At 38.0% G+C, this 23,254-nt stretch overlaps 1 protein-coding gene across 6 annotated transcripts in view; it reads right to left on the reverse strand.

Moving 5' to 3' along the window:
• TTC28 (tetratricopeptide repeat domain 28) overlaps window positions 1–23,254 on the reverse strand; it is a 579,079-nt gene that overhangs the window by 261,276 nt on the left and 294,549 nt on the right. For all 6 annotated transcript variants that reach the window (XM_024977806.2, XM_024977805.2, XM_024977808.2 and 3 more), the window contains 3 exons: window positions 19,478–19,625; window positions 10,833–11,105; window positions 9,781–9,911 (listed from right to left, as the gene is read on the reverse strand). In XM_024977806.2, coding sequence (XP_024833574.1) covers window positions 9,781–9,911; window positions 10,833–11,105; window positions 19,478–19,625 — 552 coding nt within the window. The remainder of the gene's footprint in view (window positions 1–9,780; window positions 9,912–10,832; window positions 11,106–19,477; window positions 19,626–23,254) is intronic.

The raw sequence follows: 23,254 nt of genomic DNA on the forward strand, positions 1-23,254 counted from the left end.
ATGGCATCTAGTCCCATCACTTCATGGGAAACAGATGGGGAAACAGTGGAAACAGTGTCAGACTTTATTTTTGGGGGCTCCAAGATCACTACAGATGGTGACTGCGGCCATGAAATTCAAAGACGCTTACTCCTTGGAAGGAAAGTTATGACCAACCTAGATAGCATATTCAAAAGCAGAGACACTCCTTTGCCAACAAAGGTTCGTCTAGTCAAGGCTATGGTTTTTCCTGTGGTCATGTATGGATGTGAGAGTTGGACTGTGAAGAAGGCTGAGTGCCGAAGAATTGATGCTTTTGAACTGTGGTGTTGGAGAAGACTCTTGAGGGTCCCTTGGACTGCAAGGAGATCCAACCAGTCCATTCTGAAGGAGATCAGCCCTGGGATTTCTTTGGAAGGAATGATGCTAAAGCTGAAACTCCAGTACTTTGACCACCTCATGCGAAGAGTTGGCTCATTGGAAAAGACTCTGATGCTGGGAGGGATTGGGGGCAGGAGGAGAAGGGGACAACAGAGGATGAGATGGCTGGATGGCATCACGGGCTCGTTGGACGTGAGTCTCAGTGAACTCCAGGAGTTGGTGATGGACAGGGAGGCCTGGCGTGCTGTGATTCATGGGGTGGCAAAGAGTCGGACACGACTGAGTGACTGATCTGATCTGATATCTTAGTCCCTGCCCTATTCTATCACCTTTTGCGATACAGGAAGAGGTGGCTCCCCATAGACAGTGCTGCAAGAACAGGCCACTGGCCATGTAGTCAAGGTGAGCACGCCCAATCTCACTGATGCAGAGATGATACCACCACTCTCTCCTTCCACTCAGACCAAAGATCCTTCTACTTTATTTAATTCTACTTAATTTAAAATAACCATATGTGGCTAATGGCTACTGCCTTGGGCAATATGACTCTAAAAGTCATCTGATCTGATCTTTCTGTTTACAGAAACCAGCAACCAAGAGTTTCCAGAAGAGGTCCGCCCATGATACATAGCTGCTGGTGGCAAAACCAGGACTCAAACTGAGATCTCCCAATTCTAGTCTGAAACTCCTGCTACCCTGAAGAGAAGGAGAATGCAAAATGCTATAGCTGGAAGAGGACAACCAAAAATATAATGGATGAGTTATGATAAATCAAACTTGAAAAAATTATAGCCAGAAAAAATGGAAAAGCTGAGGGCACAAAGATTTGCAAACACATCATACGTTACATACACACACACACATATTCACTGGGTGTGCCCATTTATTTTGATGTAATAACTATTCTGCCAGCAAGAGAAAAAGAGCTTTTAATAACTCATTACAGGCCCCAAAGGTCTGACTGAGCCAATTTACACAAAGAGCACAATCAAGAAATTTATGTCTTATCTCCATTCTCCACCAAACGTCCACTTTCCAAGTCCTACCGTCTTCAGTGATTTGCTGAGTTACAGCTTAACACTCTTATTTGTTTCTCAAAAGCCTGTAAGATAAACACACCACTGGCAAGGTTGCCAAGCATTCACCTCCTGAACTTAATATTCCCTCTGAGGATATGGCTCTCTGCTAAAATGGAATGTTTCTCACCTTTTAACCTACTCTCCTGTACTACTGAAAGTAAAATTATTACCTCTCTGCATTCCTTCTTTGTCTCTCTCTCTCAAACACATGCCACCCCCTGCCCCACAATCCTTTGCATGGATCTCACATTAGGGCTACTAATATACTAATATACACAGTGTAGAAAATGTCTGCAAAAAGGTCCAAGAAAAACAGCATTGTTTTCAGAGAAAGTGCTGTTCAGGATGATGTCATAAAAAATCATCTAATTAATTTCCTGTAGTTACATCCTGAAAGAAATCCAGAAGGCTCAATCTTCTCACAAAGTCAAGTGGTTTCTCTGGGGAGACACTAACTGTTCCTGTGAACCCACAGGTGTCATAAACTGATAAGGATTACGATTTACCTTTAATTTTCAAAATCACAAACAGTGAAATTTCATTTTAAAAGATCTTTAATGTGGGAGGCCAGAGAAGGCAATGGCACCCCACTCCAGTACTCTTGCCTGGAAAATCCCATGGACAGAGGAGCCTGGTAGGCGGCAGTCCATGGGGTCGCACAGAGTCGGACACAACTGAGCGACTTCACTTTCACTTTTATGCATTGGAGAAGGAAATGGCAACCCACTCCAGTGTTCTTGCCTGAAGAATCCCAGGGACGGGGGAGCCTGGTGGGCTGCTGTCTATGGGGTCGCACAGAGTCAGACACGACTGAAGTGACTTAGCAATGTGGGAAGCATTATGAAAATATAAAAAGTATCCTCATTAAATGTGTATTTTAGATTTTAGTTACTGACAGCAAAGAAAAAAAATGAGTAAAGGTATCAATATTAGGTATCAATATTCCTAAACCCAGTAATCTCCTGGGCTTCATAACGTTCCCTCTCCAGATCTGAGTGAACAAAGACCAGCATTTACAAGAGCCAAAGAGAGAGCACACTGTACCCACTGCACACCCTCAGTGCTCTTCCTCCAGGCGACAAGCATTCACCAGTATGGGGCTGGAACATTGCAGGAGGTCTGCCAGACTTGCACTCCTTGAGGGCAGGAGCAATAGCAGATTCAGCTTTACACCCAAAGGCATTATAGCACTGGGCACCCAGTAATCACGTGGTAAGCATGCTTTGAATGAATTAATTAATAAATGAGATAATCAATATAAGTAAGTTATCCTCCTTTCCCCCCAGAAGCTGCCAGTTAATAATGTCAGAAGACCATATTACAAACAAATAATCAATAGGCACCATAACTGAGGTATCACTAAGGGCTACAGTCTGCCAAACAATTTGAAAAAAATCTAAAAATTAATGTTATGTGCTAATGGGTTTAAAATATCCCTTACGGTGATCATTGGGGAAACTCTTTTAACTTAAAGTATAATACCTGTTGATCCAGCAATCCCACTTGTCACACACTACTCTCGTCCTAAATGTGTATAAAAAGACTTGTAAAAGGTCTTTTCTCCTGCAGACATGTTTGTAAAAGGAAAAACAAACCTCCCTGAACATTCCACCAGCAGATGAATGGCACATTCATAATACATATACTACAAAGAAGTTCAAAAGAACACAGTTGATCTGTATGTTCTAACATGAAAAGAGGTTCAAGACTATTGAGTGAAAAAATCATTTGGAAAACAGTATCATATTCCCATCCAGAAAAACAAAGCCATAAAAGAAAATAGCTAGAGCCATGGTGTATAATACAAACATAATAATTTAAACTTTCTAGCAACCACAGAAAAAGATAAAAGAAAAATAAAATTAACTTTTATAACATATTTTATTTAACTCAATGTATCTAAAATATTATCACTATATTGCCATCAATATGCAGACTTAGTAATGAAATACTCAGCACTCTTTTTTCATTCTAAGCCTTCAAAGTCCAGTGTGTATTTTGCATTTATGGCACATCTCAATTAAAAGCACACACATTGTAAATGCTCAACAGCCACATGTATCAGTGGCTACCAAAGCAGATGGCATAGATCTAAACAATACACTTCAAGCTGGTAACAGTGATCACTTCTAGAATGGATTGTGTTTTAATCTTTTACATCAATAACTCATATATTACTTATGTAATGGTAAAAACACAATAGCAAAAAACCAAGCAGTATGGGAATATGGATGGCTGAACAAACATACTTATTCCAAGGGTCAATGAACATCCAGCTAGAAAAAGGGGGACCAGGGAAAAATAAAATGTAACAATATCATTTACAATAACACACCCAGGTGTGTGCATGCATACATGTACACACACACACAGAAAACCTAAGGATAAAACTAAACAAAGATATACAATAGTTCTATATTGAAAACTATAAAACATTGCTGGAAGAGATTTTACAAGACCTAATAAATGAAGAAACATACCATGTCCATGGACTATGAAATTCAAATATATTTATAGATTCAATGCTACCCCAATCAAAATTTCAGCAGGATGTTTGAGTGAAGGGAGGGGGGACTATAAGCTAATTCTAAGACATATATATGTTTTATATATTTATGTGCTGTATGCTCAATCACTCAGTCGTGTTGGACTCTTTGAGACCCCATGGACTATAGCCCACCAGGCTCCTCTGTCCATGAAATTTTCCAGGAAAAAATACTGGAGTGGGTTGCCATTTCCTCCTCCAAGGGATCTTCCTGACCCAGGGATTGAATCTGCATCTCCTGTGTCTCCTACACTTGAAGGCAGATTCTTCACCCTTGAGCCACCCAACATATATATGAATGTAAAGAACCTGGAATGGCCAAAACAGTTTTGAAGAACAAAGCCATAAGAATTTCTAGAGTCAATAACAAGCTACAGTAATTAAGTAATATGCTACTGTCATAAAGACAGACAAAGAGATCAATAGCACACATCACCTTGTCTCTGACAAAAGTGGCACCCAGCGCAGTCCTGTGAATACACGGTGCTGGGGCAACTGGGTATTCACATGGGGGGACTGAAGTTTGATACCTGCGCCAACCCAAACACAAAAGTAAACTCCAGGTGGCAGCAGAGCAAAATGTAAAGGTAAAACAATAAAGCCTTACAGGAGACTAGCTTCACGACCTTGGGATACACAAACATTTTCTTAAACAGGACACAGAAGGCACTAACCATTAAAAAAAAGAAAAAGAAGGACTGGTAAACTGGCCTTCACCAATATTTGTATAATATTGGATAGAAAAAAACAGAAACTGAGAAAGAGCTTTAGTGAGCAGAGACAATTCAAACAAACCTGGATGACAGAAAACATTGCTGAGGAGTCAAGGAAAAGATCTTCTATGCAGAGGGACCATAATAAGTAAACACACAGAGGATAAAGTATAAGGCACTTTTAACAAAGTATGGCAAATAGACTTATATGAACAGATTATAAGGTGTCTGACACACAGAGCAGTTGAAGAAAAGTTAAAGAAGAAGATTATGGAGGAATTTGGACTTTATTTTAAAGGCAACAAAAAGTTGTCAAAGGCTTTTAAGCAGGAAAATTACCTGATCTGAAATGAATTTTAGAAGGGTAACTAAAAGAGCTCTGTCAGTGATGGTTCAGAAAAAGAAGAAACTAGTATCAGGGCAGAGTTAAAACAGATTTCACAAATTAGAGTACTTAAATAGTCCAGTGCGACAAGAGGTGTGCAGAGCTCCTAACCATACTTTTTCTAACAGTGTCCAGTTTACCTGACTATCTGGGGGAAAACAATTTTACACTACAATAAAAACTGATCTTATACAGGATATGCAACATTCATATGAATCATTTAAATGATCATGACAATGATAACACCCATAATAATGCTTTTTTGAATCCTTACTGTGGCTCAGTAAGGAAATGGCAACCTACTCCAGTATACTTGCATGGAAAATTTCATGGACAGAGGAGCCTGGCAGGCTACAGTCTATGGGATCACAAAGAGTTGGACATGACTGAGTGACTAACACAACAATCCCTTATATTGCTGATGATAAAACTTGGTACAACTACTTTGGAAAACTGGTAAAAATCTTAATAAACCTGAACATATGCATGACCAAACATTTAACAGATGTTAAGTGCTGATGTTTACCTAAAGATATATATTTATAGTAGCTTTTCCATAACAGCCAAAAACTGGAAACAACTCACATGTCCATCACACTTAGAAGAGTTTCAGGGACATAATAATAAGTGGCCAAGCCAACATTCAATCCCAAGTCTGTCTAATAACGAAGTTCACACTCTTGGCCACTACACCACACTTGAAAAAGTTAAATTCTTATGGCAGTAGCTTCAGGCTACAATCACAGATTCAGGTAGTAGACACCTTCTCTTCTTTGCTTGGAGGAGAGCACCTGTTAAAAAGTACAGAAAGTTCTGAGAGGAGGCTACTGCAACAGTCCAGACAAAATGATATGGCAGAAGGAAGGCACCAGAAAAGAGATTTCTTTTATAGAAAGAAGAGAACCCAGTAACAAATCAAACATGCGAGTGAGGTGGCTTGGGCAAGAGGACAAATGGTGACAGCAGAAGTCAGCACCGATCGAGGGCTAAGTCGGGCATATTAAACTGAAGACGGGTGTCCAGGATGTATTTGGATAAAGAAATATGAAGCCCAGGAGAGAAATCAGACTGATAAAAAATAAAACAAAAACTTCCAAGTCATCAGCATATGTGTATATCAGATTTCCTGAATAGAGAATAACATTTCTAAAACAATGTAACTCATGCACTCTTCTGACAATTAAAATTAGCTCACAGGAAGGTCTCTGTGGCTACCTGAAATTTATTTTGCAACTGCTAACATAGATAGAAGGCTAGTTAGAATGAAAGTGCCTGCTCTCTCCTATTGAGTATCTGAGAACAGTTGTACAAAAGAAAAACATACTGCTCTTTAAGGTAAGTGGACAGTGGTTTCAGGCTGCTTCTTCTTACTTGGTAAAACCTTAAAATGTATTATAGCAAAGATGTAAGAGGCAGAAAGATGCGGCTTGGTTTTCTCACCAGTCATAGTATTTAAGTGGTTAATCTCTGCTTCAAAAGGCAGCTTCCCGTACTTTATTTCAATATCAAAACAATGCAGAAGGAAAACCAGGATACAATTCGAGGTCACAGACACAATGTTAGAGTAGGATAATCATTCAAAAGTACATCCTCCAAACTTTTTATACTCAAAGGGTATGATTGCTTTGGGGGGAAGAGTTTTCAAAGTTCTAACCAGGGCAATAACTAAAAGAAAAGAAAAAGTAGGGGTATAACATAAGGATAGAAATGCACAAAACTGTCATTATTTGCAAAAAGTCTGCATTACAAGAAAATCTAAGGAAATCAACAAAAAACCATGAGCTATGATGAGAGAATTTTTGCATGGTCACTTATAAAATCTGCAAAGTAAACACCTTTTCTATATGCCATTAGTAACTAATTTTTAGGAAAGACACAATGAAAAAGTATCCCATTTCCAACAGTATATATTAAATATCTACTCTCCAAAAGTGTAGATCAGTGAGGGGTATAAAAGAGTAAATGACAGAATAAACCAGGCTCTTAAATAGAAGATCAACTATTAACTACATCAAGTTATCCATAACATGTAAATTTAATAAAGTTTCAGTAAATACCACAATAGGAGAGTCTCCAAAATTTGACAAAATGATTTTAAAATTCATTTGGTGGGAGAGGGAGAGACAAGAATATCCTAGACATTAAGAATAATAATGATGATATGGGATTTGTAGTATATGAAAAATATAGAGCAACAGTAAATAAAACTAGAACACAAATTGCCCAACAGGTCAGTAGAATGACACAGCAATGTCCAAAATCACATCAATATAAAATAACCAATATTGCAACAGAAAATAGTTTGAAAATTAAAAATCTTTATAAAAGAAAATTTTTAAATAGTCAACCCAATAGCAAGCATAGAAATGTAAATCAAAATAATAACATACCACTTTTAAACACCAAGCTGACCTTTTAGTTTTAACAATAATGCCTATTGTTAGCTTTTATCCACTGTTTGTAGAACTGAAATAGACACAGCCCTTCTGAGAGGAATTTAGCAATCCATATCAGAAGTCTTAATGTTCTAAGTCCATTTAACCAAAGGAAATAATGAAAGATATGTTCAAAGACTGATCTACAAACATGTTTTTCTGGATTTTACAATACCCAAAAATTTGAAACAAACTAAACGTGTAACAGTGCGTGTGTGCGATCACTTCAGTCATGTCTGACTCGTTGCAATCCGATGGACTGTACTGTAGCCCATCAGGCTCCTCTGTCCAGGGGAGAATACGGGAGTGGGCTGCCATGCCCTCCAGGGAATCTTCCCGACCCAGGGCTTGAACCCGTGTCTTTTATGTCTCCTGCATTGGCAGGTGGGTTCTATACCACTAGTACCACCTGGGAAGCCTGTATAACAGTAGGGAGATAGATTAAATGCATGATGATAAAAGACCTTCATTTAATAAAATGAAGACCATTTAATAAAATGAAGAAATGTTTAACATTAAGAGGAAAATATTTTCATGTATAATATTTATGTAATTAGATATAACAAATATATATTACATATTTTAAAAACCAAGAATCTGTGACTATATACATGATATATATAATAGAATGGTGGAAAATACCTGTTTTAGACCTCATACGCCAATTTCTACATCTCTCTCAGAGGCCAGCTTGAGTTCTGCCTGTTTCACAGAGTTTCCTCAAGTCTATATCACTTCCTGCCTCCTCTGGAAGGACAGAATCTTGGCAGTGAATTAGGATGCTTTCCTTTTTTAATACCTATCACAACCCTCTGCCCCTAATTAAAAGTCTTTCTAATCTATCCAGTAATTTGGCTAACATATACACCTCAAAGGTTAGGAAAACAGGGTATAAACCCAGCTCTTGACATACTTACAGCTATCTGTCCCTACACTAAATGGCCCTATCTAGATACCTATGCTATTTTAGTTTTTAAACCTGCCTTAACTTCTTAATGCTATCAGTATATTTGTCTCTAGAAAGCTGAGCCCTGTTTTTCATCCTTTTAACATCAAGAAATCAGATCATCTGGCTTATAAGGATTACTTGTAAACTAAGAGTAAATAGGCAAAGAGAAAAGTGTGTAGGCAACTCTCTTGGGAATAAAACTGCCAAAACGTCACAGCCCTTGGTAGCTTTCCAAGGCTTTTATCTGACACTCATGGATGAGAGAGACTTTGTAGAAGTCCAGCATTCCCAAGGGGAGACTCGAGCATGCCACTGAAGTAAAGGCTTTTTTCTTTACCGTTCCTTTCTAATACCTGACTGTGTTCTAGAGAAATGAAGATCCTGGGTCATTTAAATAATATAATTAATCTCCATAATGTCCTACAGTGAAATTCTAAGATACAAATGTAACTGAACTTATTTCCCACCATATAGATTAATTCATAAATTTATTGTTGCCTCAGCTATTAACCTTCTCTTTCTCATTTATAATATTATATTACTATTACCATTTATGGAATTCCAGGTACCATGTTAGGTACTTTACATATATTATTTATAATCCTATCACAACTGTGTACAGAATGAATGGAATCATCATTTTCTGAATGAGAAATAAGAGGCAAAGAGAAGTTAAACAACAACTTCCCCAAAATTCCCAAGCCAGGATGAATTGGAGCAGGCAGTCAAATCTGGGTCTGTCTCCCGCCAAACCCCACCCTCTTTCCACTCTGCAGGGACCATCATGAGCATCTACTAGACATCAAGTCTCTAAGAATTTTACATTTCATTTATCTAGAAAAGACTAAGGTGATATTTCTCTGTCATTACAATTCAGCTCTCTTGATGAGACTGAATATGTCTCTATCACCAGAGTTAAAATCCACCAAAGAAACAGTGTGAAGGATTCGTAGCAATACTACTCCATCCCTGACAAAGCATAATGTGTGCTTCCTTAATTTAATGGATATATCATACTGATACAGCTTTTGGCTAGTTTTACACATATCCACAGCACATGTGAAGAGCATAAGAACACTGCACCTGACAAGCTACTAGATCCTGAGGTCAGAAGCCAAGTCTCATTTATCTCTATATCCCCAAGCCCTGTATGTGACAGATGTCCAACACCTCTTTGTTGATGAAAGCTAGAAGCAATGATTATCAACTTCTGAAAGTAATATATTAAGATAATTAAAACATTTTGAGCATCAAAAAAGAAAAATATCTCATGTTTCAAACAAACTGGTTTTGGTCTTCAGGTAAACTTCCTACCTCTCGATCCTTGAGTTTCATGGCAAGCACCAACTGATGCCTGTGGTTAGTGAGAGCCTCCCGGTAATTTCCTTTGGAGAAGAATGCAGAGCCCAGGTTCCCATGAGCTCGGCATTCTCCTGTCTGGTCACCTGAATTGGGTTTAAAAAAAAAAAAAAAGAGAATATTTCTCTAAGTTACAGCATTATTTATAATATATAAAGGCCATCTTAATTTGAAAGCCACAGGTTTACTAGTTATAATTTCATTTGCCTTTTTTTTTTTTTTTCTTTCTCTAAAAGACTCCATGTGGGAAGTTATGGTCCTAGAAGTTAAACTTCTGAACAACCGTTATTGATGTTATAACATATAACTGCAGCCAGGGACATAAGTTTCCTGGAAATGAGAGGTCATTGCCTTGGTTCTGAACAACCATGATCTTGTTGGTTGGTTCAGTCACTTGACTCCAAACCTATTATATGTTGCTTTTTTACAAGTATGTCAACAGTAGACTCACCACATCTCTTCTCTTACTGCAATCTTCCAAGTCCTTAAATAATCAAATGTGATGATTATCATAAACCACTTTTTTTTTTTAAATGAGGAAACGGCAGCACAGAGAGGTTGGGCAACTTGCCAAAAGTCACACAGCCAGTAAGTAGCAGAGTCAAGATTCTAAACTCAGCAGCTTGGTTCCTCAGTTCACACTCTAAACCACTGCTCTGCACTGTCTACTCCAACAAAATGATGGCACATTCTTGTAGGCAAAAATGTAAATTTAAGTGAAAGATCCCACAAATACTACCATTTGAGATATTAAATCAGTGAGCCCATATATCTGAGAAGGCAATGTGCATGTTCATCCATATCTTTTGTCCTTTTGGAACACTGATATCTTGTTAAATGAAAAGCCCTGAAGACTTGAGTACTCTAAAACACGGAATGTTCTAGAGGTAGAATCACTTTTCACTGCACATGTTTTCATTGCACATTTCAATCCCATTCATGTCAGGTTAATCCGTTTTCTTCATTTCCTTTCTGCACTCAAATAAAGGAGAAAAACATAACTCTACCTAAGGTCTTGGCTACATCCAAGTCCTGCTGCATGTATCCAGTGCTCTTCTCTGTGTTCCCGAGAGACCAGTAAGCACTGCTCAGTGCAGAGAAAACGGAACCTCTCAGCTTGAGGCTGCAGGTGCCAATCTTCAGAGCGGCTTCTAAGACAACCACAGAGGCCCCGTGATGGCCAGCTGTCAGGAGCTCCTGTCCAACCACAGAGACAACCACAAAGGGGCTCTTGTCCAGTTTCATTTTCTGAAGCTGCTGATAAGTGGGTTCGAGGGAGTCTGAAGAAAAACAAAAGAAAACAGAGAATGTAGGAGAATACACAAAACAACCCTTTCTAATACGCACTAGAAACAACGGTTTCTCAAACTTCCTAAGGTCCATTTCAGGTACAAACTCTTCAAGCTTTTCATCCAGCTACAGCCTCACTGTCACTTCACATGACTGGATAACACCAAGGTCAGTCCAGCAATTTCCTTACTTCAATCTCCAGGCATACGCCACACTCTTCCTCTCTGCTGGTCTTTCTTTGATTAGGACCCATCACTTTCCCTGAATAGTTCTCTCTTCTCTGACCTGCTGCCCTCTCAAAGTACCACAGGTACATCACTCAAGTCCCACTGCTACATATCCAAGCAGACCTCAGAGATGCTGTGGGTCTGCCTCCAGACCACTGCAATAGAGCAAATGTCACAATAAACCACATCGCACGCAGTGTTTGGCTTCCATGCGTATCAAAGTTATGTCCACACTATACTGTCACCTATTAGGTGTGCAATGGCACTGTGTCTAAAAAATCCCATGAATTAAAAATACTTTATTGCTAAAAAAAATGCTAACCATCATCTTGAGCCTTCAGTGATCCAATAGCAACATCAAAATTAACAGATCACAGACCACCAGAACAAATACAATAATAATGAAAAAGTTTGAAATATTGCAAGAATTGTCAAAATGTGACACAGAGACATGAAGTGAGCAAATGCTGTTGGAAAAATGGCATCAATAGACTCACTTGATGCAGGGTTGACGCAGACCTTCCATTTGTTAAAAAAAAAAAAGAAAAAGAAACAATATCTGTGAAGCACAATAAAGTGAAATGCAGTAATATGAGGTATGCCTGTACTATCCCCAGGTCCTCCAGCTCACATTAATCCTTGGATCTAAACTTCTGATTTATTTTTATAGTTAGTATTGCAGTTTGGCCCTTAACCTTTTTAGAGATGCTTCACGTGTGTTAATTTTTAAAATATTTTCCCAGCTAAATCTGAAGACCATTATAGGACTGTTTAATACTTTATTATAAACCATTTCTATATAGGTGAAAGCTCCTAACACATCTGGCATTCAATGAATGAAATGTTTGTTAAACCTGAATCTGAATGACTGATTAATAAACTCTTTCCACCTTTTTCCCTAGAAGATACAAAAGCAGCTCTCTCAACAAATAGCCATCATCTTCACGGACAACCCAGTGTACCCTGCTGTTCCTGAGACTAGCATGACCATATAAAAAAGTACTATCAATTTCTGTTGTGGTGACAAATGAAACCATCAAGAAATCATCTGAGTTTACTAAGGTAAGATGAAAGACAAAGTAATGTTTAGCTTGTTTTATTTTCATATGGTGGAAAGGACATAGATTAGGGGTCAGGAAGCCACAAGGAGATTCTTTCCATCCGAAGCTAGGTTTCAAAGTGGATGACCTTTAAGCTCCTTCTTCCTCTTTTCTTTTTTCCAAAGACAATCGCAGAGCTAATGACTATAACCCTACAGTGAGGCAGCACTTACAACACTTAAGTTGTTAGCTTCCCTGAAAAACTGTTTCTTAGTTATTCCACTGTGCCTATGTTAAAAAAAAAAAAAAAAAAAAAACTATTAAAAGGTTGGTCTCTTTAAATTGTGAATCTCTTGGCCAACAGTACTGCATTAAAATGTAATTTATGACTTCAAATCTCCACTCACTAAGGAGCTCTCGTCTGAATCAACATTACCACGGAAACCTCGAAACCTACTGGTGCCTAGAGCATTTTTTTCCCTTCAATCAGATCACTAAACAGAGAACAAAGAACATTTTTACACCTGTCAAGATGCAAGCAGCGCACAATACCAGTAAACACTTGAGAACCAACAGGGTTAAACACAGGCAAAGAACCCAGGAATTGCTGGAACAGGAGAAGAACAACGCCATACTCAAACAACTGGGAGCAGAATTTTGGTGGTACCTGCTGGACTTGGCAGCCAGTGATGAGCATATTAGCACACCACTGGCCAATCAGCAGGAGCAAAAATAACAATTTTAGAGCTGAAAAGAACTTGAAACCACCTTTTATTTTAGAAATGAAGAATCTGAGTACTTAAGTGCATGCAAGGGCAGACAGCTTGGGACACAGCCATGCCAAGAACCCACTGCAGGATTCAGGTTCAGGCTCTCTGATACCATACCACACAACAGTCTTAGTTGTTCACACAAGAAATCAATTAGAGCTGATTTTAAGTGGAGAAGAAAGGTACTGAGAGGCTACTGGGAAGGGGATGTGGGTTCAATCCCTGGTCAGGGAGCTAAGATTCCAAATGCCTTGCAGCCAAAAAACCAAAACATAAAACAAAAGCAATGATATAACAAATTCAATAAAGATTAAAAAAAAAAAAAACAACTGTATAGGCTGGATTAGGTGATCTATAAGGTTTCATCCCAACTCTACTATTCTACAATTCTAATTCCTATTCTACAATAAACTTAGGCTGTTAGCAAAAGGACTAATTGTGTGCTTTTCTCAGGCTAGATGGAACAGAGATTTGGCAGCCTGTAAAGATATGTTTCTTTACAGAAATTATGCAAAATACATAAAATATCCAATGTCAAAACAACTTCATAAGAATGTAAAAGTACTTTGCAACAATCACTGAACACTATAGTTATGTGCTTTCAAAATGTAAAGGCTTTAAGAATTTAAGATAAACCAAGTCTTATTTCCTCACACTTGAAAAACCTGAAGGAACGTAGTATTAAATAGAAGCTAGTAACAGGCAAATAATCATACCCAGTTAAAAGATATGCTATATTTATTTCATCAGTACTGCATATTTATTCACCTATTAACATCTGTGAATTTGAGATTTATTATCCATGAACTCGCAGTTCCTTAGTAGCTCAATGGTATAGAATCTGCCTGCCAATGCAGGAGATGTGGGTTCAATCCCTGGGTAGAGAAGATCCCCTGGAGAAGGAATTAATAATCTACTCCAATATTCTTGCCTGGGAAATCCCATGGACAGAGGAGCCTGGCAGGCTACAGTCCACAGGGTCACGAAGAGTCAGACACGATTGAAGCGACTAAACAACAGCGACAATCCATGAACTCAATGGTGCCTTACAATGGCTGGTTATTTCTATATCTGTGCTGTGCTTAGTTGGTCAATCTGTTCGACTCTTTGTGACCCCATGAACTGTAGCCCACGGGGCTTCTCTGTCCCTGGGGATTCTCCAGGCAAGAATAACAGAGTGGGTTGCCATGCCCGCCTCCAGGGGATCGTCCCAACCCAGGGATCGAACTCAGGTCTCCTGCATTGCAGGCAAATTCTTTACCATTTGAGCCACCAGGGAAGTCCATCTCTATGTCTATAAGTAAAAGTGAAGTGTTAGTCGCTCAGCCGTGTCTGACTCTGCGATCACATGGACTATATAGTCCACCAGGCTCCTCTGTTCATGGGATTCTCCAGGCAAGAATACTGGAGTGGGTTGCCATGCTCTTCTCCAGGGGATCTTCCTGACAAAGGGATCAAACCCAGGTCTCCCACATTGCAAGCAGATACTTTACTGTCTGAGCCATCTGGAGTTGATTTTCTTAATACTATGTAAAATAATGATACAACTTTCAATCCAGATTTCTCAGAACTGGTAGGATATGCTATGGGACCCCTGAGGAGAAAGGTAGGCAGGTCCCAGGTAGGTCTGAGAATGCCTTCTGGAGGTAGTGATGTCTGAACAGAAACTGGAGCTACAAGAAACCAGTGTTTTCCAGGAACTGCAGGTAGTTTTAGGTGGGAGTATCTTAGTGATGAGAATAAAAGAAGTAAGATCTTTTATACTAAAGCAGCTGGCCTTTATCCTGCAGGCAAAAAGGAAAATGTAGAATTATGAATAAGAGAATGACAGATCACATTTACATTGTAGAAAATTCATTCTGGAAGGAAAGCAAAAGCAGGGACTGGAAAGAAGCCTGGAAAGTCAGTTGGAGGAAAAGTCCTATATTTGCAATGACAAAACAGATGGAAAACAAGAGATAAATTTAAGACATATTTAGAATTTTAAAATCTACAGAATTGAGGAATAAATGTATTAATAGGTACAATGCCTTATTCCAAAGTGATGATATTCTACTGACTGTCTCCTATGAATCATTCTTAAGGTAACTGAAATTGTGCAGACTTCAATCTGTCCCAGGTACTAAGAAGACATTCTGGAGCCTTCCATTTTATCCTTATAACATTTCATTACCATACATGACTAAGAAGGCTTCAACTTTCCTAAAAACCTAGTGATATCACTACCAATTACTACTGGATACAATATAACACTGAACTGCAAATTCAGAAGACTGGGGAAAAGCAATTTTGGAATGAATCTCCAGAACAGGGATCCAGAGAGAACAGCAACTGCTAACACATAAGAAGGCAAGCGAAGTGTAATGAGAGCAAAGTATTGCCGTAAACAAAGTGTAGAGGTAAGGTTCATAATATTAACTTAATTTTAATTTCTATCTTTTCTTAAGCAAATTCCTTATAGAGGAAACTAAGTTAAAGATCACCAGGCATGTCACAAAAAGGATAAATACTGTGTGATTCCACTTACGGGAGGCACCTTGGTAGTCACCAGGAGCTGGGGTGGGGGGAGGAGGGATGAGGAGTTATTGTTTAAACAGGTACAAAGTGTCAATCGGGGAGGATGAAAATCTGGAGACAGATGAAGGGCTGGCTGCACAACCTGTGAGTATACTTAACACCACATAACTGCACAACTAAAAATGGTCAATTTGATGTTATGTACATTTTACCACAATTGGGAAAAAAAAAAAAGCTTTGGTTCATACTAAAAGGAAAACTTAACCCTGCTCAAAAAAAGAAAAAGAAAAAGAAAAAAAAAAAAAACTGACACGTTTAGCTAAGTCATTTCATATTTTTCTGGGTTCACATATGGATTTATTTATATGCTACTTCATTCCAAAAGGATTCAAAGACCTTCTAAAGAAATAAGGCAGAAGACATGGTAGTCAGAGTGAGTGGAAAGTAAAGTAAGGAAAATTCATCTTAAAGATTGTTAAGTCCTGGCACACTTCTTTAAGGTAGCCAGGACACTGGGTTCTACTGCTTCACAGAAGACAAAGCAAAAGAATCAAGGATCACTTTAGGTTTTCCCAGACCTTTTAGATAAAAATATACTAAGACTCAGGCAAAAGGCAGTTTTCCAGGAACCGAGTGCTTAGCAAGAGGGTCATGTGTGCCATGCAGTGTTTGTTCCACATCCACAGCACAAAGACAAGAGGAAGCTCATCACCACCGCGACTCCTCTCCCCAAGAGAAGCGGCGCACCGCACCGCAGGGCACAGGTGTCCCACAGGGGCCTGCCTTTAAGTGCCATGGCTTGATTCTCAAAACAACAGTACGAGCTACTCATTACCACGCCCCTTTTACAGATACCAACCGAGGGGCAGGCAAAGGAAGAACCTTGCCCGGTCAATAGGATAGCAGATGGCAGTGCTGGGATCAGAGTCCCAGTCTTTTCAGGAGAAGTCAGTTCTGTTTTCTTTTCAACATTTCAGAAACAGGCCATCTATGAAAAGTGACCGCCTTCTAAAAGAAAATCAGACGAAAAGAGTTATCAAGGGTGGACAATCAGGTAAATAAAAGGTGACCCCAAATATGACTATGAGAGAAAAGCTTATATACATTCAAGCCATTTTCCACCAGTACATCATAAAAATCAGCTTCCTGGATCCTCTGGAGCTGAAAGAAACACCACGACAGGTGATAGCCCATAAATGTAATAGTCTTTAGATTACCAAATTAACAAGAGGGGAGAAAATATACACAAGAGAACCCTCAGCAAGAAGCAGCCCTGCTGTCTTTAGAGGAACAAATAAAGGTAAACTCAATCTCACGTTGTAATTGTATTATTAAATCTGTGGTTGGCAGCAGGACTATGCGACACCATCCAAATCTGCATAAACATTTATAAGATATAATGAACTGAAATTGCTGCAAGACGATCTAAAAAAGAAAAATGGAAAATAGTAAAAGGACAATTTGAGAGTCATGAAAAAGTCTCACTTTATATTAATACTTATATTTGTGTATTTTCATAAATGATTTAAGGGAAATACATTACATACAGTGATATAAATATATTTACAAGAAAAGTAGATCATCTGATATCTGGTTGGTGAGCATGAATGAAACCACAAAAATAAAGTAAAAAAGACAATGTAATTACCAAAATAGGGAACAACATTTTAAAAAATCAAGGAAGTTTCATTGTGGATTAATAGAATGTAGTTATTGGGAACAAGGGTATATTATCCCTAGCTTTAAAAAAAAAAAAAAACCTTGAAACTTCCCCCAAAGGCCAAATGACAAGAATGCTATGCACATAGGGGTAGCTTTGTTTGCTTACAGAAGCACTTGGACAAGGGAGTCTCCATGTTGCATTTCAGATTCATTTCAAAATAAAAATAATGGACACACAGATCAGACCTACACGTAAAGCATCCTGGACCGCACAGCTACTCAACAATGGCAAAAACTGAGAACACCGCAGGAGATTAAAATAAACAGTGGGCAAAACATGGGCAGCAAATAATGACAGATTTTGTGAATTATAACCATATGACAAAAAGAGAGGTCATTAAGATGTGCAATGATAAACAGAACAATACTGTGTAAAGCAACAGTCTTTCTATACAATGTTGATAAGAAAAGCCCACCTGGAATAGATACAGTGGTAAAGGCAATGCCAAAAATAAATGACATAAGTCATTTTAAGGATAAAGAAGAAAATATTGAAGTGCTCCAGGCACCTGTAAGATGCAGCTTTCTCCAGGGTCACCCTTAGGTCACTCTGTAAGATGGGAAAGAACATAGCACAGAAAACCCTAAGGGGGACAGTAGCACTGAGCTAATTCTTGCAGTGCAGAGAAGATTTTTTTACATTTATCTAAATAAATAGATTTGCTTCAAAGGCAAACTGGTAAGTATGATTCTGCTGATCTCAACACATTCACTCCAGTGTTCTAAAGGTAGTAGCAGAAATACTTCACAATAAAGGAATATCATGAACTAAATAAAAAATGATCTATGTAAATTACCTGCAGAGGAATACAGGGAGAGAATGAGAAAACACTAGAAAAACAGAAAGAAGAGAGAGAGATTGATTTTCGTTGTTGCTGTCCATCTCCCCTCCCTCCCTTCCCACTCCTGGCGCTCCAAAGTGCGTCTGCTCTAAGTCAGAGTTTATTAACAGCAGGTCCCCCAGTGGGAGAAGCCATTAGGTTCCTGCAACAAAGACTCAGCTTTGTATGGGGTTATAAAATCGCAAGAAGAGAGGTTTCCTTACCACTTTTTTTCTAAAACATGAAATCTTTGCTTTCAGGAAAGTATTTTTTATAGCTATGAATTCCTCAGAAACCATATGAGTACCATTTAGTTCATCAAACTTTTACTTAGCACATAAATATTTTGAGCCAAGTATCAAACTAGCCAGTATATTAAAATTATCTAATGCTGCAAATATTTTCAAAATTAAATAAATTACCTAATGATACTGCCATCCACGTTTTTAGGTTCACTCAAAAATATACCATGTCAGAGACAAAAACAGAGTTCTGCTTGACATCATCTAGTTAGTGTGGGACATCATTAGCATCAACCTGCCTTAGTGTCTCCATCATTCCACAAAGATATACACTTTTAGCCCAATCCTCCCAAAAATTCTTTCCACAAAAATCTATGTTCCTCAAACAGAAGTCAATCTGATCTGAGCCTTAGAACATCTCCAACCTTCAGAGTACTATTTTCAATCTATTGTTCCAGAATACCAATTGATATAACACAGAAGTAATACAGGTAAAAACCACATATCTACTTATTTTTCTCTTTCCTTTTAATTCAACATAATCTTTTAATGTTCTTCTGAAAAATGTTAGACAAAGCCTACAGTTAGATCCATATTTCCTCTTAAGAAATGTCTAATGTCTTCTCTCATTTGTTTATTTCCAGATGGCATACTGGTCCACCTGAGCAGATCAATTTACTGCTAGAGGTGTTTTGTTTTAGAGGTACAGAATCTGACAACTACAAAAAACATAAGGATTCTTTACATAACCCTAAAATCCAGAGAAGCTGTAGAGTTAGTTAATGAAAAATTCAAAATATAATCTAGGTCCACAAAGTTCCAGACAAGTGGCCTTACCACCGTCCCTCTGTGCCTCATAACATCAGCTATTGACAGTGATTTCCAATTGTCCTCTGTCTAAAATATACAACCTTAGGTAATGTGATAACCTATCAATTCTCAATGCCTGAGTCAAAAATCTTCAAAGATTAGAAATGTTCTGACTTAAATTAGTGTTGGACCAAATACTTTTATCATATTTACCTCTCATGGGAGATTTCATGGCTGCTTCTACCATCCCCACCAGAAGCTGGAGACTCTTGGGGTCCTGAGCCAACCCAGACGCAAAGGCTGCCAGGGCATCGGCATGACGTCCGAGGTACTGGAGGGCAACACCCTGTCGGAAGTATGCCTGGAAATAAATAAAAGATAATGCATGTATTACTTATACACTAGGCTCCACCAGGCTGAGGAGGATTCTTAACTAGAACAACAGGTCGGCAGAACTAAGATTGATGTGATCTCAGTTCAGAAACCTAGTAAAGAGTTTGTAATCAAATTTGACTTCTCTGAACATCATAAAATGTAAGCGTACTTCTTTCAGGAAAATTATATTTAAAACTTTCATTTTTTCACTTCTAGAACATATTAATTTTATCACATTCTTTGGTACTTATTCACATAGTATATAATATTTTACCTTTTTTTTTTGATGATTTTAAAAACCTTTTATCCCAATTTAATAGCATAAGCTCCTCAAGAACAGGGGTTTGGAGATTTCTTTACATCTTACCAAAGTATCTGGTACAGTGCAAGACAAATGAGAGACACTCCAATTTCACTTATTTTGTTTTCTCCTCATTAATTAAAGGAATATATATCAGCATGTGATGAGTATTAAGATAATTGTAATAATGAGTAACACAACATGGCTACATTTAATGTGGTGTTTCAGACATAGTATTTTAAAACCATTATTTAAAATAAATGTGCTTTGCTTAGAAACAAAATAAGATTGCTGTTGTTTGCATCGTTTAATTGGATTAGTTTAAAAACTGGTATTATCAACTGTGAATATAAGAAAACATTCCTCCTTCCAGCTAATTACAGAAAGGGCCAGAAAATTAATAAAATATTTAAACTTCATAATGATCGTAAGAACTTATAGTTTATTTTCGAACACAGAGTAAAATCAAGTAAATGATCAAAGTGTTACAAGTATATAACCAGCAAAGGACTTAGAACCTGATTAAATAACACATAAAACTGACATATTATTAATGCATTCATTGCTTATATGACATCTGCTTCCAAAATACTTGGCCTATTTAAATACTTCCACAATACTCTACGCTTGTAACACAAATGTAACTTTTTTGTCCAATATCCTTTTCAATTGCAACAAATTGTATTTATGGGCTCTAAATGAAGTTTCAAACAACTTCTAAAACTACTATTCAAATGTAATACATAATTTTATAATTTTATATTATGTACACACACTATGAGAGAGCATCTTTCATGTTTATAAAACATAATTACTTACCTTATTTCATTTTTACAACTATGCTTTGAGGTAATTTAAGATAAGCAATACTATTCAGTGTTTCTATTAAGAAACAATCCATAAACAGAATGAATACTCAAATTACTATGGTCTATTCAGACTTCTATTAATTTAAACTACCAGCAGCTGTTAAAACTCAGACTCCAGTAAGACAATAACCTGTAAATGCACTATCATCACTAATTCATAAGATCACTTCCTTTCAGTGGACTCAGTCACTTTTTAATCTTTAATGTGTTTATACACATTTTTTACTACCCTTTTCATCTAACATTTTAGGTAATTTCTATAATCCAAGAGGCAACATGTACCACATTCCAACTAAAAATAACTATAGTTTATATAATTCTAGAAATGCTACATTAAAGCTAAATTTAAAAATTTATATATGTGTGTGTATGTATATATGGGCTTCCCAGGCGGCGCTAGTAGTAAAGAACCTGCCTGCCAATGCAGGAGATGAAAGAGATAGGGATTTGATCCCTAGGTCATGAAGATCCCCTGGAGGAGGGCATCACAACCCACTCCAGTATTCTTGCCTGGAGAATCCCATGGACAGAGGAGCCTGGCAGACTACAGTCCATGAGGCCGCACAGAACTGAAGCAACTTAGCACAGCACAGCACACACGTATATGTAAATACATACATGAAATATTTATAAACTATTATTTATGAAGAGAGACCAAATAAGTCTGTGGCTAATGATTTCAGGTATATATTTTAAGAAATACAAAAATCTATTGTGATAATCATTTCACAATATATATAAGTCAAATCATTATGCTATATATCTTAAACTATTAACATAGTGCTATAAGTCAATTAAATCTCAAACTAGAGAAAAAACATAAAAAATTTAATTAGTCTCAATGAATTTTGATAATTTTTTATCTGTTTAAATCAAAGCATATCATTCATTATTTCACTGAGAAAATAACTCATTTTCCTATCTCCCAAATGAAGTCTCAGAAAAGTATGATATATTTACTCCTTAGTGGGTTCAATGTTAATGGAAAAGTTATGACATCAAATAAACAAAGGAGTTGTTTCCCTGGGAACTCAGCTGGTAAAGAATCCACCTGCAATGCAACAGACCCTGATTCAATTCCTGGCTCTGGAAGGCCCCCGGAGAATGGATAGGCTACCGACTCCAGTATTCTTGGGCTTCCCTGGTGGCACAGACAGTAAAGAACTGCCTGCAATGCGGGAGACCTGGGTTGGATCCCTGGGTTGGGAAGATCCCCTGGAGGAATACATTGCAATCCACTCCAGTATTCTTGCCTGGAGAATTCCCATGGACAGAGGAGCCTGGTGGGCCACAGTCTATGGGGTCGCAAAGAGTCGGACATGACCAGGCAGCTAAGCACAGCACAACACATACATGTTATGCTTTCTTAGGACACTCAGAAACTAGATGAGGAAAGGTATGACTCGATCATGCTGCCCAGAGTCTCGGTTTCCCTTCCTTAGAAGATTTTGAAAAGAGGTAAAGGTGAGAAGGCTCAAAGATCTCCCTTGATCCTTCCTTATGTCCTTCCAGAATCCCCAACCCAACGTCACAATATTTTCTATTAAAAGCGTAGAGTTGTCAGCACAGTGCCTGACATAGAGTAAATACTTAATAAAGTAAGCTATTTTGATTATTAATTAATGAGGAAAACAAGAATATATAATTACAGACTAACAGAACATAAGGAGAGCCAAATAAATATTTCAAACATTTCATTATTCAATATAACAGCATTCAATTCCTGTCACTGCTTTATTCACTCCTCCCTCTTGCTCCACGTAAGACCGTTAGCAACTGGGAAACTCACTGCTGTAAGGCTCCCAGACAAAATCTGAACCCCCCGACTAAAAGAAGTTGGTACCAACAAGTCTTGGGAGATGTAGCAACCCACCTCCCGCCACCAGCCCCCCTCCCCTGCCATAGGATTCTGTGTCAGTCTCTCCCAAAGGAAAGATCAAGAAGCACTGAGTTTTACCGCTGTTTACTAAACTTAAAGAAAACTGATGTGACCTAATTCTTCTCTTACTATCATAGGTTTCATAGGAAGCAACAGCATCTGGGAAAGGGACAAATCTGGGTCACTTAGGATTGAGCCCAGCCAACCTCAGATAATATACTCCCTGTTTCAGCACTCTTCATGTATATACCTACATTCTGGTCACTGTTATGCAACAGAGAAGGAAAGGCAATATGGACTGACTTTTGAGAGCCCCTATGCCCTGAGAACAATGGCTTTAACCTGAAGCTTTAGCCAAGAAGAAAGACTTGCAAGGAGCTAGTTAATACACTGGACTAGAAGTGGAATGCCTAGATTTTAAAGTGTTGTATATATATTTGTTGTTACTACAAATATAGTAAATACAAATACTTAGTTCGTATTTACTACAAAGAATCTTCCGTGATTATTCCACACATGCTACTAAGTAATCTCACAAATAATAGAAATGCAAGGAGGTTATAAGT

Source organism: Bos taurus, chromosome 17 (assembly GCF_002263795.3).
Source record: "Bos taurus isolate L1 Dominette 01449 registration number 42190680 breed Hereford chromosome 17, ARS-UCD2.0, whole genome shotgun sequence".
In the NCBI taxonomy this organism is placed as follows: Eukaryota; Metazoa; Chordata; class Mammalia; order Artiodactyla; family Bovidae; genus Bos; species Bos taurus.